Source organism: Manis pentadactyla, chromosome 15 (genome assembly GCF_030020395.1).
Source record: "Manis pentadactyla isolate mManPen7 chromosome 15, mManPen7.hap1, whole genome shotgun sequence".
NCBI lineage: Eukaryota > Metazoa > Chordata > Mammalia > Pholidota > Manidae > Manis > Manis pentadactyla.
Genome location: NC_080033.1, coordinates 4,203,717 through 4,221,914, shown reverse-complemented (window position 1 = coordinate 4,221,914; position 18,198 = coordinate 4,203,717). Strand labels below are relative to the sequence as shown.

Sequence of the window (18,198 nt, the reverse complement as noted above, 5' to 3'; positions counted from 1 at the left end):
TACAGTCTACAAGCCCAATCCAGCTTTTCCTAGTTTCTGTGTAATTTTTACATTTAAGTGGTTGGGAAAAATCTCAGTATTTCATTTCATCTGAGAATTATATGGAATTCAAATTTCAGTATCCATAAAAGAATGTTTTATTGGAATACAGCCATGCCATTGAGACTGGCCCTCAAAGCCTAAAGCGAAATACATTTGCTATCTGGTTCTCTATGGAAAAAGTGTGCTCGGTATTTTGCATTTGGTAGTAGTTCTCCAACTTGACCTTACCTGCGCATCACCTGAAGGGCTGGGGGCCGCACTTTGAGAACTGCTGCTGTACATTATTCTGCCTCCCATGAGCAGGTTACAGGCTTGGCTTGTGAGTGCTGTGTCCTGGTGCTCAGTGCAAACTCTGGCACACAGCAGGTGCTCAGAAAGTGTATATTGAATGAATCAGTGAGTCCATGTGGGCACAGAGATAAGAGGTGGAACACTCAAATTTTACACAAGTAGACTTAGGACGCCAAACCCTGACTCTGCGGTCTGAGGGTGCCTGGCATTCAAGCTGGAACCTTATAGTCACCCAGGCATTCACAGGGACAGGAGGTTTGGGAGTGTGATCCAACCAATGGGATGCCTCTCTTTGAGTCTTGGTCTCCTCTGCAATAATCCTATCACATGCCTCTAATGCTGTTGCAAAATATAAGCATCTGTGAGGCGCCCAGGTAAGCCCATTGCTCAGGGGCTCTGTATGTACACTGGGGGCTACACAGCTTAAAGTGTTCTGGGCTTGGAGGGGCCGTGGGGAGGAATGAAACATCCATTCATTCAATAAGCATTTATTGGAACCTACTGTGTTCCAGGTGCTGTTCTAGGTGCTGGGGATACAGCAAGGAACGAGGCAAATCCTAGACCTGACATTTTAACGTAAACGTTTAGGTATCTTCACTCCCAATTTATAGATGAAGAAACGGAGGCATAAAGAGATGATGGAGGTTTATCAACTGCTGCTGTAGCGCTGGTATCCTCCTGACCGTGAAGCTTCCCTTCCAGCCTGGGAAACAGGTTCAAGTTCCACTGGCAGACCTGGGCGACAGACCTCAAATTCCCGACTGGTTCCATGGGTAGTGGTCCTCAGCAGGCTTCAGTAGTCTCCGCCTGAGCAATGGGCAGCGGCTTCTACCCGGCCCCTCCTGTGCGCCCGGCCTCCTCTTCCCGGCCGGCCCCGCCCCCGTGGCCACGTGACGCGTGGGGGTTTTCCCGTTCCCTTTACGTGACGTCACGGTGGGGTGCCGGCCAATGGGCACGCAGGCCGGCGGCGCCGGGGAATTCCGCCGCCCCGCCCCCGCCCGCCGCCCGCCCGGCCCGGCCCGGCGCCCCCCGCAGCCCCGGGCGCCGCGCGTCGTGCCCGGCCTGCGGCCCCAGTTCCTGTGCGGCTCGCCTGGCCCGCGATTGTCCATCGGACCGTGCCGCCTAGCTGCCCGGCCTGCCCGCGTGTGTGTTTTGGTCTGGGCTGGCCTCCAGGCCGTTCGTCCCCGCTGGTCGGGCCATGCCGAGTCGTCGCGTCGCTAGACCGTCCGCTGCGCCGGAGCTGGGGGCCTTGGGTAAGCGGGACCGGGTTTCAGGAGAGGAGTCTGGGGAGGGAATGCGTGGGTTCTGGGGGTCCCGGAGTAGTCTGAAGGTTCCTACAGGAGTCTAGGGATTTTGCGGGGAGAGTGTGAGGGTTCTGGGGACACTGTATTAAAGGGAAGGAAGGCAGAGGATGGTGACGGGGTCTGGCCCAAGGTAAGAGAGAGGCGTCTCACTCTGGAGTGAGAAGGGGGCGGGGCCTGACCCTGGGGCAGAGAAGGGGGCGGGGCCTGACTCCGAGAAGGAGGAGTGGGACCTGCTCCGGAGGGCTGGGGGCGGGACCAGACTCCGAGAGGGGAGAAAAAGGGGTCGGGGCGCTGCCTGGCTTACAAGGGGGCGGGGCCCGACCCTGAGAGCGAGGGGAGGGCGGAGCCTGACAAATTAGGAAGCAGGCTCCCACCCAGATTAAAAGAGAAGGCGGAGGGCTTGACTCCGAGAAGAAAGGGGGTGGGGCTTGTCTCAGTAGAGAAGCGGCTGGGTCTGAGAGAAGGGGAGCAGCCTGGCACTGAAAAAGTGACGGAGTAGAGTCAGACCCTGAGACAAGGAAGGGGGTGGGGGCTTTCCTAACTGAGGTTCAGAAGGGCTCCTTCAGGCTCGACCTTCAAGGAGGGAAGGAGCGGGCCTGGGTGTGATGAAGGACGAGGTGCTTGGCAAAAAGTAGGGAACCTCCGTGAGTTAGGGCAGGAAGCCAGGCCAGACCCTTTGGGCGGAAAGGGCGAGGGGCCGGATCCAAAGGGGTGGGGCCAGGAGAGGAACGCGGTGGGGCTTGGGAGATCTGATCCTCCCGCTGCGTCTCTATCGCCTGCTAAGTCGTGCCTCCCACTCTGCAGGGTCTCCGGACCTCTCCTCGCTCTCGCTCGCCGTTTCCAGGACCACGGGTGAGCAGTTCCTGCCCACCTGCGCGCTCAGGACGGGGAGGGGGCGTCCTGTGGAGGCGGCAGTGGGCACACCTCTGTCTAAGGGTTTCTTCGAGGTCCATCTCAGCTTTCCGCTAATGGCTTTTGTCCCTCCCTGCCCCTTGAGATGGGGCCCCCAGGTGCCCTTCCCCTCCCTCCCCGGGTGATTAGAAGCTGGACAGGTCAAACTAACCACCTATTCACGCTCTTAAGATGTGTGAAGACACTCTTAAGAAGAGGTGTCTTCTTTAGAGATTGACTGTGGTAGTGCAGAGGGTAATAATTACAGGCTGATGCCACCACCCCCTCATTGTGTGAATGTCTGCAAGTCACTTCCCCTCTCTGGGCCTCAATTTTCTTGATCTGTAAAATGGGCATAATATCAGTGCCTCCCCTTCAGGGGGATTGAGAGGATTTAATGAGCTGCTACAGGTAAACTTTCAAAGCAGTGTCTGGCACACAATAAAGGCTTAATAAGTGTTAACTGTTAGTGGTATAATAATAGTAATTATTATTAGACAGTCTACAACAGTGGTTCTTAAACCTTTCTGTGCATCAGAGTCTGGGAGTTCGTTAAAACAGATTATTGGGTCCCACCTCTAAAATTTCTGATTCAGCAGGTCTAGGATGGGCCCTGAGAGTCTGCATTTCTAACAAGTTCCTAAGAGATGCTGAGAACCACAAGTCTGTAAGGCCACTTGGCCTGTGCCATCTGAAACCCAGTGCTGTCCAAGGCAATGTAAAGTCATGGTCAGATGACAACACCATCTCTTATCAGTTTGCTGGAATTTGGAGGAGGGGATTCGGTCTACCATGAACACCCAGTGGCCCCAGTGGGCTGGGTCTGAGCCTCTGTCTGGAGGTAGAATCTGGGCACAGACCCCAGAGGCATTGGCTTGGCTGTGGAGGAAGCTCTGTAGGTTCTCTAATAGGTCTGTGAGTTTAGGCGATGGTGAAAGGTAGGAGATGGCATTAGGCTCAGGTACTGCCCAAGCTCTGGTTCTGGACAGGAACTAAGCTGAGACTTTTCTTGCCTAAGACCTAGGCCTTTGGTTTCAGTTGAGAGTAATTTCTGGCATCATCCATTCATTAAATATGTATGCCCCTGTTCTATACCTGGTCCTCTGGTGGGCAGTGCTGAGACAGGCCTGGCTCTGCCCTTATGGGGTTCCCTACCTAGATGTGAGGCAGACCTATAAGTAATAAATTCAATGTGGGATTATAAAATGTGACAGGGGCTGTGAAGAAGTCTTGGGGGTCAGTGATATCATAGCAGGGTTAGGATGGGAGAACCATGGAGATGGGGTAGGAGGGAACATTTCCCTCATTTGATGGGCCTGACCTATCCTGGGCCCTGGGTATATGGTGGGAATGGGACAAACTTGCCCCCTACTCTGCAGTGCTCCCATCCACAGGGGAGACAGACATGAGTCACGGTAACTTAAGGTCATGTCAAATCCTAATCTATGTCACGAAAATGGTAAAACAAAGGTACCTAACTCCAAGTGGCTAGAGTAGGGGCCAGAGCACTCTCCTAGAGTGGCCAGGGAAGATCTACCTAGGAGGTGACTTTTGAAGAGGGATCTGAAGGAAGAGGAGGAGGCCATGCAAAGAACTGGAGGAAGAGCATTCTGGCAGATGGCAGAGACCAGCCTGTGTAAAGGCTCTGAGGCAGGAAAGAAAGACACAGCTGGTTTTCTGTGGCCCATCCTGGCTGTCCCTGAATAGTAGCAAGTCTGCATGGGAGGTTGAGGGGTGGAGTGTTATTTGAGTTGAGCCCTGTGTAAGAAGAGGAAGTTCCCAACATTTGCTGGCTGAAAGAGGATTTTAGATAATAACATTAGCTGAACTTTATGGAGTGTCTAGAGTGGTCAGACACTGCTAAGCAATTTACCTGTGTGACCCTGAATGCTCACACAAATGTCTGAGATAGGAGCTCAGACCTCATTTTATAGAGAAGGAGGCTCCCTGTGAGTTTAAGCAACTTGGCCAAAGCCACATAGCCAGCAAGGGACAGCTGGGATTCAAATCAACGTCTGTGTGACTCCACACCCCATGCTCTGAATCCATGCCTTCTAACCTCTTCATTTTACAGACAGACAAACTGAGGCCTAGAGAGAGGAAGCGGTTTACCCAAGCCCATAAAGTGTTATCTACCAACACTGTCCAACAGCAGCCAGCATTTATTAGTGCCTCCTGTTGGTGGCAGTTTTAAGTGGTTCCTATATATTAGTTCATTAATTTTTACAAAAGCCCAGCGAGGCAGGCATTATTATTGGGTCCATTTTATAGATGAAGAAACCAGGGCACAAAGTGGTTAGGTAACGTGCTCAAAGCCACACATCTAAAAAGCAGCGGAGCCAGGATTTGAGCTGAAGCAGTCCAAAGCTCCAGCCACCCCTGCCTGGGCCTCGGTTTTCCTGCACAGCCTGGGAGCTCCCTGAAGGCCCAAAGTGTAACTCATCATGGGGTGCCCAGGTCACCCAGCATGGATGCCTGAGAAGGTTTTCCAAGTCAGAGTCGTTGGAAGTTGACCCTGCCCATGACCTACAGCATGTCCCTTCCTCTCTCCCAGCTTCAGTGTCCCCATCTACCAAGTGGGGGTGCCTTCCCCACCCTGCTGACTTCACAGATCACATGAGATAAGGGGTGCAGGAAAACTGCTTTCCAAGGAACAAAGGTCTGGCTGCCAGGAGCCACTCCCCAAGAGTGGAGGAGGAAGACCAGTCTGGCAGTGGGACAGGTCAGCGTTGATAAGTCTGCAGCCACCGGTCAGCAGCCAGGGGCCAGCAGCCAGCACAGGCAGCCCTGGGTGGGGCATCTGGCCTCAGCCTGCCCTTCCTTGCTGTGTGACCCCCAAGGCTTGCTTGCTGGCTCTGGCCTTCCTTTAGTCCTGTCTGCGGAATGAGGAGGTTTGTTTCAGTTTCTCCAGGGCCGCCTTTCCTGAGGAGGTGATAGGGGCTGTGCCAGCATTACTGCCACTCCCCACCACCAAGAGGGTGCACCCAGGATGGTGGGTGAGCACTGCCAGGGGTCTAGGCCGGGATGCCGAGTGGGTGGTTGCCTGGAGGTGGAGGATTGGCCTTCTGGGATCTTCAGACGCCAGTTGGTGACCACCTGCCTTTTGGGAGGGAATATCCCCAATTTTTGTTTAGAAACTTGGGTGTCCCATTTCTTTCCTGGTGAGAAGACCCTTGGCTTTTCTGCTGATTCCCAGCAACATTTTGTAAACCCTGGCCTAATTGTTTTTTGCGAGGCATTTGGGGGTACCCTGACCCTGGGGTCCCAACATTGGGAGCTGAAGGGAGGGTAGCACAGGAGGGGAGTATGGGGGGGCATTTGTCACCCCAGGGAGTCAGAGCCCAGTTTCTCATGATGAGGACGGGGAGGTGGGGTGGGCTCCAGGAGGGGATGGGTTTGGGGAATCTGTCTTAACAGATGGAAGTCTTGAGCACTTTCTGGACCTCACCTTTCTCTTTCTCTCTCTCTTCCTTTCACAGATGAATTGGGTGAGTATCACAGGGCAGGTCCGCGGGGAGGCTGTGGTGTCCAAGCGTTCACAGAGGCGGATCTTGGCCTTCCTTGTTGGGTGGGGGGAGGGTCACAGTATGACTTACGGGGCTGTTGGGGGATTTTAACAAAGTCACGTTCCCAAGGTATTAGCGGTGCTTGACCCTCAGAGAAGAGCATATGTCAACTGACTTTAGTGTTATTCTTACCACGACTACTGTTCATTCCTTTGGTGAATTGTGTTAAGCACCTGCTGCATGCTGGGCACTGTTCTAGACACCAGGGATTCAGCCGCAAAGCAAACAAACTCCACGTCCTCCTAGAACCGATAAGCTGGTGGGGGGAGACCCTAGGGAAAGGCATAAACAAAATATTGTTAGATTGGCCTAAAGGCTGTGAAGGAAACCAACAGGAAGAGGGAGACACGCCTGGGGAAGACACATTTGATTCGGCCTTTCTGGAGAGGTGACATTTGAGCTGAGCCCAGGAGGGTGAGAAGGGCCAGGGTGTGATGAATGGGGGAGGGGGAACGTGTGAAATAGGCAGACGGGGGAGCAAGCACAACAGCCTGAAGAGGGCCAGGCTTGGTGCGTGCATGCAACAGAAAAGAGATGGGAGCAGGGTGCAAGGAGGGTGTTAGGAGGCAGTGGGGGGGCGCCCAGGACGGAGGGGAGGGCTCTGCCTTACCGGGCTCAGGCACATGGCGTTCGGTTTTTCTCAGGTGAATGGAGTTTGGGGAAAGTTTCCAATGGGGAGGGTGATGACTCTAAGTCTAAAGGAGATGCTTCTGAGCAGAGTGGGGACAGGGCCTGACATAAGATCCCTCTGGCCGTGTGTGGGGGAGGCAAGGTCGGATACGGGAGCAGTGGTTCAGACGGGAGACGGGAGGGCTGCTAAGGGTGGGGGCGGCTCAGGTGGGGAGAAGCAGTGGGAACGGAAGTGCCTGTCTGAGGTAGAGGCAGAAGTAGTTCATGGATTGGACATAGCAGATGGGGACTCACGAGGACCTTACAGAGATGCGCCCCCTTCCCGCTTCAGCACTTTTGTGGATGGGGGTGCTGCTGTCTGAGATGGGGAGGGCAGGGGTGAGCGGCTGTTAAATTCTCGTTATTATTAAAGGGAGCAAGATGGAGGCAGGGGCACCTGTCACTTGGCCCTCCCTTTATCCAGGTGAGAGGTGACGGAGGCATGGATTCAGGAGCTGTTAGGGAGGGGAGTGGGCGAGCGGGTGCAGGAGAAGGAGAAGCCGGGCGGATCCCCGGGTTCTGGCTTCACGTGCTGGGGTGGCTGGGGAGCTGTCCGCGGGAAGGAGGGCAGCGGCTTTCTGCGGTGGAGGCCCAGGCCCACGGGAAGTACGTCTTGACGAAATGAGCGGGCTGGAAAGGGCTGGGCGGCACAGGTCTCGGGAGTCTCCAAGCCTTTTCTGTTCTCCTAAGCGTCACCCCGAGTTTGTGCTTCTCCCGCAGAGATCATCGACGAGTACATCAAGGAGAATGGCTTCGGCCTGGAGGGGGCGCAGCCGGGCCCGGGCGAGGGGCTGCCGCGCCTGGTGTCTCGCGGGGCGGCCTCCCTGAGCACCGTCACCCTGGGCCCCGCGGCGCCCGCGCCCGCGGCCACGCCGCCGCCCTGGGGCTGCCCCCTGGGCCGGCTGGTGCCCCCGGCCCCGGACCCCGGGCCGCGGCCGCACCTGATCATCACCGAGCAGCCCAAGCAGCGCGGCATGCGCTTCCGCTACGAGTGCGAGGGCCGCTCGGCCGGCAGCATCCTGGGGGAGAGCAGCACCGAGGCGAGCAAGACGCTGCCCGCCATCGAGGTGGGGCCCGGGGCGGGGCCGCGCGTCCCGGCCCCCAAGAGTCACAAGCCACGTATTTACCCCTGGGTTTAGGGTGGCTCTTGTTATTGCTGTTGCTATTGGTGGAGCGGATGATGGTATCGCCTGGCTCCAAATTCAAAAGGGCATTCAAAGAAAAGACTTCTTCGTGGCAATTTGGCAGCATTGATAAAAATTCTCATTGCCCGCGAAGGCAAGGGTAGCCTCTGCCTCACAAGTGAGGTCTTAAGAATCAGAGTTCGAATCCCCGTTCTGCCGTTTACTAGCTGTGCAGCCTTGGCCAGGTTACTCAACCCCTCTGTGCCTCAAGTTTCCTCCTCTGCAAAATGGGATAATAATGAGTTAATTATACATGCCAAGGGCCTCAGACATGGTAAGTACTCAGGAGAGAGAAGCTACTAGTAGCACTAGTACTACTGTCATCGTCATTACCCTTAGGCCAGGCCATTCCACTTCTAGGGCTTTATCGAGGGCATATGCCTGCCTCTGGGCAGAAAAGGGCATGTACAGGTTATGCTTTGCAGCCTTGTATGTATAGAGAATCGTAAATTTCAGTGTTAATCAGCAAGGGACTAGTGAAATAATGAATGAACATCTACACATCGGAACCCTATGCAGTCGTGACAAACATCTGGCACTTAGCTGTGTGCAGATAAGTATAAATGCGCGTACAGTTAATATCGAAAAAATTTGAAGTGAGGTTATCGCCTAGGTACTGATGTGGCAGTGTCTCCAAGGTATATTAATAAAACCAAAAAAATGTAGATGCAGAACCCTGAAGGGTATTATGATTCCTCTTGTGTCAAAAAGAGGGAAAGTAAGACTTTCTATTTGTATTTGCTGGTACGCATATAGAAACACTGAAAGAAAAAACAAATCTAAATGTGATTACTTTTAGGGGGAGTGCTGAATGGTTAAAGTATAGGTCAGATTTCTAACTATACACGTCTGTATTTTGTTTTAGAGTTTTGAATTGTATAGCTCAAAACTTGCAAAAATATACAGGCTTATAGTAACATAACACAATTAAGGTTAAATTAAAGTGAACAAAGGTCCCCTAGTTCTGCTCCCAGCCTCCAGGTTCCCCGCCCAGTGGTAACCATTGTTAATCAGTATTTCATGTAACCTTCCAGGAACATTTTATGATTATACAGTCAGATATTTTTGTACATATAAACTATCCCCCTTTTGTACATAGAGGGGAATGTTTTTATATATATATTGTACTGCTTTTATTTTTTTTTAACTTAAGAATGCATCTTGGAGTTCAGCCCACGTCAGCTTGTCTGAAGCTGGCTTATTCTCTACCACCGGATCCTATCATGTGGATGTGTGGTAATTTATTGGTCTTCTGTTGGTGAGCTTTTTGGTAGTTGCTGTTTCCTACTGTTACGAGCAAGGCTGTAGAGAACAACCCAGTTCACCTGTTATTTCCTTCATGTGTGTCACTCAAATAACTTGTGGAAGTGGAATTGCTGGTTAAAGATAATTTGATGGATATTGCCAAATTGCTCTCCATGGGGGTTGTATCCATGACTGTTTCTTCTAGGGTGTCCAAGAGGCCTGGTTCCTAACGCCTCCCCAAAACAGAGCTTTAATGTGCTTCTGGATCTTTGCCCAAACAGTCATTGAACCTGCATAGTGTACTAACATTCTAACCCTGGGTCCTGGCCCCAGCTGCTCCCGGGTCACCAGTTCCCAGGCTCCTCCAAACGTCCCTTGACAAAGCAGCCAGAGAGTCCTGTTAAATTACACCTGTGCTCCTCTCCCTGCCCAGAACCCTCCTCTGGCTCCCTAGTTCCCTCAGGAGGAAGGCCAAGGTCCTCCCTTGGCCTCTAAGGCCTCTTGTCTGGCTCCTGCTGTCCATTCCGACCCAGCCCCTCCTCACTGGCTACCTTCTAGGCCTCTTCCCATGCCGTTCCTCTTGCCTGGAGTGCTTTCCTCCTGCAGCCTGGGCACCTCCCGTGCACCCAAGAGGCCTCAGCCCACTTCAGGCAGGCCTTCCCTGACCCCGCCCCAGGGCCAAGCTCCCTCACAGGAGGTTCCCTGCTTCTCTGTTGGTCGTCTTTCCTTCGTGGGATTTGTCCTCACAGGTTTATTTGGGTGATGAGCAGAACAACCCTGTCCTTCCCCAGCAAGTTTCGATTTTAAGGTTAGAGAATCTTCGGTTTGAGTCCTGGCTCTGCTGCTTTTCAGCTGGGTGAACTGGGCCAAGTCCACTGTTTCTCTTGACCTCGATTTCCTTATCTGTAAAATGGGGATGAAGCTCCCACCACCACCCCCCATAGAACACTATGAGGACACCAGGGAGATTGCCCGGCCGTGGATGCCCACTCCCTTTACTCCACTAGGTTGTCGTTGTTGTTACTTGATTTGGCTCCAGGCACTGTGGCCATAAGGAGCATGCAGTCAGCAGGACATTCTGGTTGAAAGAGAGGTTTACTCTGAAGTGTATGTTTCGCTACTAGATTTTCAGGAAGGGGACAAATATGGTGCATTGATGGGCCATTTTGCAGCCCCTTATTTATCTGTAAGGATTTATCTTTTTTCCAATTTGATAGGGGATTTTTTTCAACTTTATGTCCCAATTGTCTCTTTTGAAAAGATAAAAACCTACATAAAATACAAGAGAATACCTGTATATACCCTTTGCCACATTTGTACTCTCTCTTTCTTTTTTTTTTTCCTTTAAAAAACACACGTTTTATTAAGGATATAGAGCAAGTGAAACTTTTTGCCTCTTTTTTTTTATTAAGGTATGATTGATATACACTCTTATGAAGGTTTCACGTGAAAAAACAATGTGGTTACTACATTCACCCATGTTATCGTGTCCCCCCCACGCCCCACTGCAGTCACTGCCCATCATTGTAGTAAGATGCCACAGAGTCACTGTTTGCCTTCTCTGTGCTACACTGTCTTCCCCGTGACCCCCCACACCATGTGTGCCAATCATAATACCTCTCAGTCCCCTTCTCCCTCTCTCCACCTACTCTCTCCCACCCCTCCTCTTTGGTAACCACCAAAGAGGAGAGTCTGTGAGTCTGTTGCTGTTTTGTTCCTTCAGTTTTGCTCTGTTGTTATGCTCTACAACTGAGGGAAATCATTTGCTACTTGTCTTTCTCTACCTGGCTTATTTCACTGAGCATAATATCCTCCAGCTCCATCCATGCTGTTGCAAATGGTAGGATTTGTTTTCTTCTTATACCTGAATAATATTCCACTGTGTATATGTACCACATCTTTATCCATTCATCTACTGATGTTGCTTCCATTTCTTGGCTATTGTAAATACCTTTGAGATAAACATAGGGGTGCATATGTCTTTTTGAATCTGAGAAATTATATTCTTTGGGTAAATTCCTAGGAGTGGAATTCCTGGGTCAAATGGTATTTCTATTTTGAGATTTTTGAGGAACCTCCATACTGCTTTCCACAATGGTTGAACTAGCTTACACTCCCACCAGCAGTGTAGGAGGGTTCCCCTTTCTCTGCATCCTTGGCAGCATTTGCTGTTTTTAGTCTTTTTGATACTGGCCATCCAAACTGGTGTGAGGTGATATCTCATTGTGGTTTTTATTTGCATTTTCCTGATAATTAGTAATGTGGAGCATCTTTTCATGTGCCTGTGGGCCATCTGAATTTCTTTGGAGAATTGTCTGTTCATATCCCCCACCCACTTTTTAATTGGGTTATTTGCTTTTTGGGTGTTGAGACTTGTGAGTTCTTTATATATTTTGGATGTTAACCCCTTGTCAGATATGTCATTTACAAATATATTCTCCCATACTGTAGGGTGGCTTTTTGTTCTGTTGATGGTGTCCTTTGCTGTACAGAAGCTTTTTAGTTTCATGCAATCCCATGTGTTCATTTTTGCTTTTGTTTCCCTTGCTCAAGGAGATGCATTCAGAAAAAAGTTGCTCATGCTTATATTCAGGAGATTTTTGCCTATGTTGTCTTCTAAGAGTTTTATGGTTTCATGACTTACATTCAGGTCTTTGATCCATTTCGAGTTTACTTTTGTGTATGGAGTTAGACAATAATCCAGTTTCATTCTCTTGCATGTAGCTGTCCAGTTTTGCCAACACCAGTTGTTGAAGTGGCTGTCATTTCCCCATTGTATATCCATGGCTCCTTTATCGTATATTAATTTACCATATTTGCTTGGGTTTATATCTGAGCTCTCCAGTCTGTTCCATTGGTCTATGGGTCTGTTCTTGTGCCAGTACCAAATTGTCTTGATTGCTGTGGCTTTGTAGTAGAGCTTAAGTCAGGGAGGGTAATTCCCCCTGTTTTATTCTTCCTTCTCAGGATTGCTTTGGCTATTCGTGGTCTTCTCTGGTTCCATATGAATTTTAGAACTATTTTCTCTAATTAGTTGAAAAATGCTGTTGGTATTTCGATAGGGATTGCGTTGAATCTGTAGACTGCTTTAGGCAGGATGGCCATTTTGACAATATTAATACTTCCTATCCATGAGCACGGAATGTGTTTCCATTTATTGGTGTCTTCTTTAATTTCTCTCCTGAGTGTCTGGTAGTTTTCAGGGTATAGGTCTTTCACTTCCTTCGTTAGGTTTATTCCTAGATATTTTATTCTTTTTGATGCAATTGTGAATGGAATTGTTTTCCTGATTTCTCTTTCTTCTAGTTCATCATTAGTGTATAGGAATGCAACAAATTTCTGTGTATTAATTTTGTATCCTGCAACTTTGCTGAATTCAGATATTAGATCTCATAGTTTTGGAGTGGAGTCTTTATGTACAATATCATGTCATCTGTAAATAGTGACAGTTTAACTTCTTCTTTCCCAATCTGGATGCCTTTTTTTTTTGGTGTGGTGATGGTGGTGGTGGTGGTAGATGCCTTTTATTTCTTTGTGTTGTCTGATTGCCGTGGCAAGGACCTATGTTGAATAAAAGTGGGGAGAGTGGGATTCCTTGTCTTGTTCCCAATCTTAAAGGAAAAGCTTTCAGCTTCTTGCTATTAAGTATGATGTTGGCTGTGGGTTTGTCTTATATAGCCTTTCTTATATTGAGGTACTTGCCCTCTATACCCATTTTGTTGACAGTTTTTATCATGAATGGATGTTGAATTTTGTCAAATACTTTTTCAGCATCTATGGAGATGATCATGTGGTTTTTGTCCTTTTTGTTTATGTGGTGGATGATGTTGATGGATTTTCGAATATTGTACCATCCTTGCATCCCTGGAATAAATCCTATTTAATCATGATGGATGATCTTTTTGATGTATTTTTGAATTCGGTTTGCTAATATTTGTTGAGTATTTTTGCATCTATGTTCATCAGGGATATTGGTCTGTAATTTTCTTTTTTTATGGTGTTTTTGCCTGGTTTTGGTATTAGGGTGATGCTGGCCTCATAGAATGAGTTTGGAAGTATTCCTTCCTCTTCTACTTTTTGGAAAACTTTAAGGAGAATGGGTATTAGGTCTTTACTAAATGTTTGATAAAATTCAGTGGTGGAGCCATCTGGTCTAGGAGTTTTGTTCTTAGGTAGGTTTTTGATTACCAGTTCAGTTTCATTGCTGGTAATTGGTCTGTTCAGATTTTCTGTTTCTTCCTTGGTCAGCCTTGGAAGGTTGTATTTTTCTAGAAAGTTGTCCATTTCTTCTAGGTTATCCAGTTTGTTAGCATATAATTTTTCATAGTATTCTCTAATAATTCTTTGTATTTCTGTGGTGTCCATAGTGATTTTTCCTTTCTCACTTTTGATTCTGTTTATGTGTATAGGCTCTCTTTTTTTCTTGACAAGTCTGGCTAGGGGTTTATCTATTTTGTTTATTTTCTCGAGAAACAGCTCCTGCTTTCATTGCTTCTTTTCTGTTGTTTTATTCTTCTCAACTTTATTTATTTATGCTCTAATCTTGTCCTTCCTTCTACTGACTTTGGGCCTCATTTGTTATTTTTCTAGTTTCATTAGTTGTGAGTTTAGACTGTTCATATGTGATTGTAATATGCTTCCCTCTTAGCATGGCCTTTGCTGTGTCCCACAGATTTTGCAGTGTTGAATTATTGTTGTCATATGTCTCCATATATTGCTTGATATCTGTTTTAATTTGGTCATTGATCCATTGGTTATTTAGGAGCATGTTGTTAAGCCTCCATATGTTTATGGGCTTTTTCGTTTTCTTTGAGTAATTTATTTCTAGCTTCATACTTTTGTGGCCTGAGAAGCTGGTTGGTACAATTTCTATCTTTTTGAATTTACTGAGGCTCTTTTTGTGGCCTAGTGCCATGTGCACTTGAGAAGAATGTGTATCCTGCTGCTTTGGGGTATAGAGTTCTGTAGATGTCTGTTAGGTCCATCTGTTCTAATGTGTTGTTCAATGCCTCTGTTTCCTTACTTATTTTCTGCCTGGTTGATCTGTCCTTTGCAGTGAGTGGAGTGTTGAAGTCTCCTAAAATTAATACATTGCATTCTATTTCCCCTTTTAATTCTGTTAGTATTTGTTTCACATAAGTTGGTGCTCCTGTATTGGGTGCATAGATGTTTATAATGGTTATATTTTCTTGTTGGATTGACCGCTTATCATTATGTAATGTCCTTCTTTGTCTCTTGTGACTTTCTTTGTTTTGAAGTCTATTTTGTCTGATACAAGTACTGTAACACCTGCTTTTTTCTCCCTATTGTTTGCATGAAATATCTTTTTCCATCCCTTTATTTTTAGTCTGTGTATGTCTTTGTGTTTGAAGTGAATCTCTTGTAGGCAGCATATAGTTAGGTCTTGTTTTTTATCCATTCAGTGACTCTGTGTCTTTTGATTGGTGCATTCAGACCATTTACATTTAGGGTGATTATCCATACATATGTACTTATTGCCATTGCAGGCTTTGGATTCATGGTTACCAAAGGTTCAAGGGTAACTTCCTTACTATGTAAGAGTCTAACTTAACTCACTTAGTATGCTATTACAAACACAGTCTAAAGGTTCTTTTTTTTCCTCTCCTTTTCTTCCTCCTCCATTCTTTATATATTAGGTATCATATTCTGTACTCTTTGTCTATCCCTTTTTATTACCTCCGGTGACAGCTATTTCATGTTAGGAACACTTCCATCTATAGCAGTCCCTCCAAAATACACTGTAGAGTTGGTTTGTGGGAAGTAAATTCTCTCAGCTTTTGCTTATCTGGAAATTGTTTAATCCTTCCTTCAAATTTAAATGATAATCTTGCCGAATAGAGTATTCTTGGTTTGAGGCCCTTCTGTTTCATTGCATTAAATAGATCATGCCACTCCCTTCTGGCCTGTAAGGTTTCTGCTGAGAAGTCTGATGATAGCCTGATGGGCTTTCCTGTGTATGTGATCTTATTTCTGTCTCTGGCTGCTTTTAGTAGTCTGTCCTTATCCTTGATCTTTCCCATTTTAATTACTGTATGTCTTGGTGTTCTCTTCCTTGGGTCCATTGTGTTGGGACATCTGTGGATCTCCATGGCCTGAGAGACTATCTCCTTCCCCAGATTGGGGAAGTTTTCAGCAATTACTTCCTCAAAGACACTTTCTATCCCTTTCTCTCTCTCTTTTTTTTCTGGTACCCCTGTAATATGAATATTGTTCTGTTTGGATTGGTCACACAGTCCTCTCAGTATTCTTTCATTCCTAGAGATCCTTTTTTCTCTCTGTGCTTTAGCTTCTTTGTATTCCTCTTCTCTAATTTCTATTTCATTTATCATCTCCTCCACCACATCCAACCTGCTTTTAATACCCTCCATTGTGCTCCTCAATGATTGGATCTCTGTCCTAAATTCGTTCCTGAGTTCCTGAATATTTTTCTGTACCTCTGGGAGCATGTTTATGATTTTTATTTTGAAATCTCTTTCAGGAAGATTTATTAGTTCAGTCTCACTTGACTCTTTTTCTGGTGTTGAGATTTTGCTCTGAACCAGGTTCCTTTGACATTTCACATTTGTATGTGGTGCCCTCTAGTGCCCAGAAGCTCTACTCTCTGGAGCTGCTGAGCCCCAGGAGTGATGTCGGGGGTCATAGGGGAATGGTGCTGGTCCTTGGGGGGAGGAAAGAGCTGTTTCCTGCTTCCCGGCTGCTATGCCTGTCCCCACTGCCAGAACCAGTGGGCCAAACACACAGGTGTAAGCCTCTATGCTTTGTGTTTGTAGCTGCTGTAGGCGGGGCTTCCCTCTAGCTGGCCTGACACCAGGGTAGAGACTGCCGGTTTGCGAGCCAGGTGGGGCTGGCTGGGAGGAAGGCGCAGCAGGCGTATCACGGAGGGGTTCCTTGGAGCTGTGTAGCCAGCCAGGGGGATAGAGCACCTGAAGATCGTGAAAGTTCCCAATCTGCTGGGCAGAGTGCACCTGGAGAATTTTGTCTACATGTCCTTTCTCCTGAGCAGTAAGCTCTGTGCAATCCTTGCCCCTTTAGCAGCCCTCTTGCTTTTAGGAAGTCTCTTAGACAGTCTGCCCAGATCAGCGGATATGGATTCTTGTTTTCCACAAGCAGCTGGAATCTCAGTTTCTCCAGGTATTCATCCTGTCTTAGTTTTCCAACGCCACTTATCACCAGAGCACCATGCAATGTAGTTTCATGCTCCCAGAGCAGATCTCAGGGCTAGGTGTTCAGCAGTCCCAGGCCTCCACTCCTTTCCTGCTCTGTTTCTCTTTAAACTCTGAAATCAAAGTTTTGATTTGCTTACTATGAGCTGGTGAGCTGGGGTGGGGGAAGGGCTTGGGTCCCACCAGGTCACGGCTTTGGTACGTTACCGTGTTCCATGAGGTCTGTTCTTTCCTCCAGGTTTATGCAGTCTGGCGCAGCCTTCTTTCCTGTTGCTCTTTCCGGATTAGGTGTATTAATTATTTTTTGTATTATATGTGGTTTTAAGAGGAGCTCTCTCTCTCTCTCACCTGTCACACTGCCATCTTTAATCCTGTACTCTCTCTCTTTGTGTATACATTCATAGAGGGAGATTTCTAAGTAAATTGAATATACAATAATACTTCATCCAAAATGTTTCAGTGTCTCTCTCTTGAGAACAAGAACATTTCCCACAATGTCGGACTTACATAATAATAATGCCATTATCACACTCTAGAAACTTAATATTCATACAAGGATATTATGTAATATTAAGCCCATATTCTAGTTACCCCAAGTGTCTTCAGAATATCCTTTATAACTGTTGTCTTTGTTGTTTGCTCGTTTAACACGCAGTCTGGGATTACATGCTGCATTCAGTTGCCAGGTCCTGTTATGGTCTGAATGTTTGTGCTCCCCCCCAAATTCATATGTTGTAATCCTGGTCCCCAGTGTGGTGCTGTTAGGAGATGGGGCCTTTGGGAGGTGCTTAGGTCCTGAGAGGGAGCCGTCATGAATGGGGTAAGTGCTTTTTCTAAAAATTGGAGTGTAGTTGATATACAATATTATATTGGTTTCAGGTGTACAACATAGTGATTTGTCAAGTACATTACTAAATGCTCACCATGATAAGTGTAGTTACCATCTGTCAACATACAAAGATATTATATAATATTATTAACTATATTACCATAACAACTAGTGACCACTAGGTTGTTCCAATATAAAGGCACAGCTTTCCTCTGTAATTAGTAAGTTATCTGTGGGGTGGTACTCTAAGGCTGTAATTTCCCCAACTTTTTATTTCTAAAGTCTTTCCAGGTAGTTATTCTGGTTCGATGTTGGTTTTGATTTCAGAGTTAAAACAATAAATGTGCAACGGTAGGGGATGACCTGTCTCCAAATGTGGATTTAGGATTTTTATCCCCATCTTTCAAAGGAGGAAACTGAGTCTCAGAGAGGGTAAGTTACTTGTTCAAGGGCACACAGCAAATTTACTCTAGTAATCACCACCATTTAGTAAGTGCTCTGAGTGCCAGGTATTTAATGATACCCATTTAACAGTAAGACAGTAAATAAGCACAGTAAGAGCAGAGAGGTTTGTCACTGCAGATGACCAGTGAAAGAGCCTGGATTTAGTACCAGGTCTGGCTTACTCTAAGGCCTCATGTTGCATCCACGATTTCATGTGACATCTCAAAGATGAAAAAACTTATAAACCTCTAGTTCTCATGAATCCTGAGACTGTTGACTCTGAGATTTTGGAATCTCCTAGTATTATAGCAGAGCTAGTTAAATGGATAGTTTTAACCCTTTCTGACTGTGAAGTTTATAGACAACATTACCTACCTTTACTGGTAATCATCCCCCCAGTCCATAATGCCCTAACTTTAATATGAAGGAGAAATAAAAGAAAAATAATACAGCATAGTAAGCACATTTTTTCAATATATAAATGCTCAGGCACAGTCCCAAAGGAAACAGAACAAAGGTGGCAATTACCTGTGACCTGATTAGTGTAGT

The 18,198-nt window shown here is 47.2% G+C and overlaps 1 protein-coding gene across 4 annotated transcripts in view; it reads left to right on the top strand.

The window, feature by feature from the left end:
- The first annotated feature begins 1,345 nt into the window (after window positions 1-1,345).
- RELB (RELB proto-oncogene, NF-kB subunit) overlaps window positions 1,346-18,198 on the top strand; it is a 29,949-nt gene continuing 13,096 nt past the window's right edge. Inside the window, exons 1-3 of one of the 4 annotated variants that reach the window (XM_036885755.2) lie at window positions 1,346-1,586; window positions 2,442-2,489; window positions 7,484-7,830. In XM_036885755.2, the coding sequence (XP_036741650.2) occupies window positions 1,532-1,586; window positions 2,442-2,489; window positions 7,484-7,830 (450 nt within the window). In that variant the 5' untranslated portion in view covers window positions 1,346-1,531. Of the gene's footprint in view, window positions 1,587-2,441; window positions 2,490-6,946; window positions 7,188-7,483; window positions 7,831-18,198 lie in introns of those variants that run through there. The other 3 variants (XM_036885754.2, XM_057492685.1, XM_057492686.1) reach the window with 3 other exon arrangements.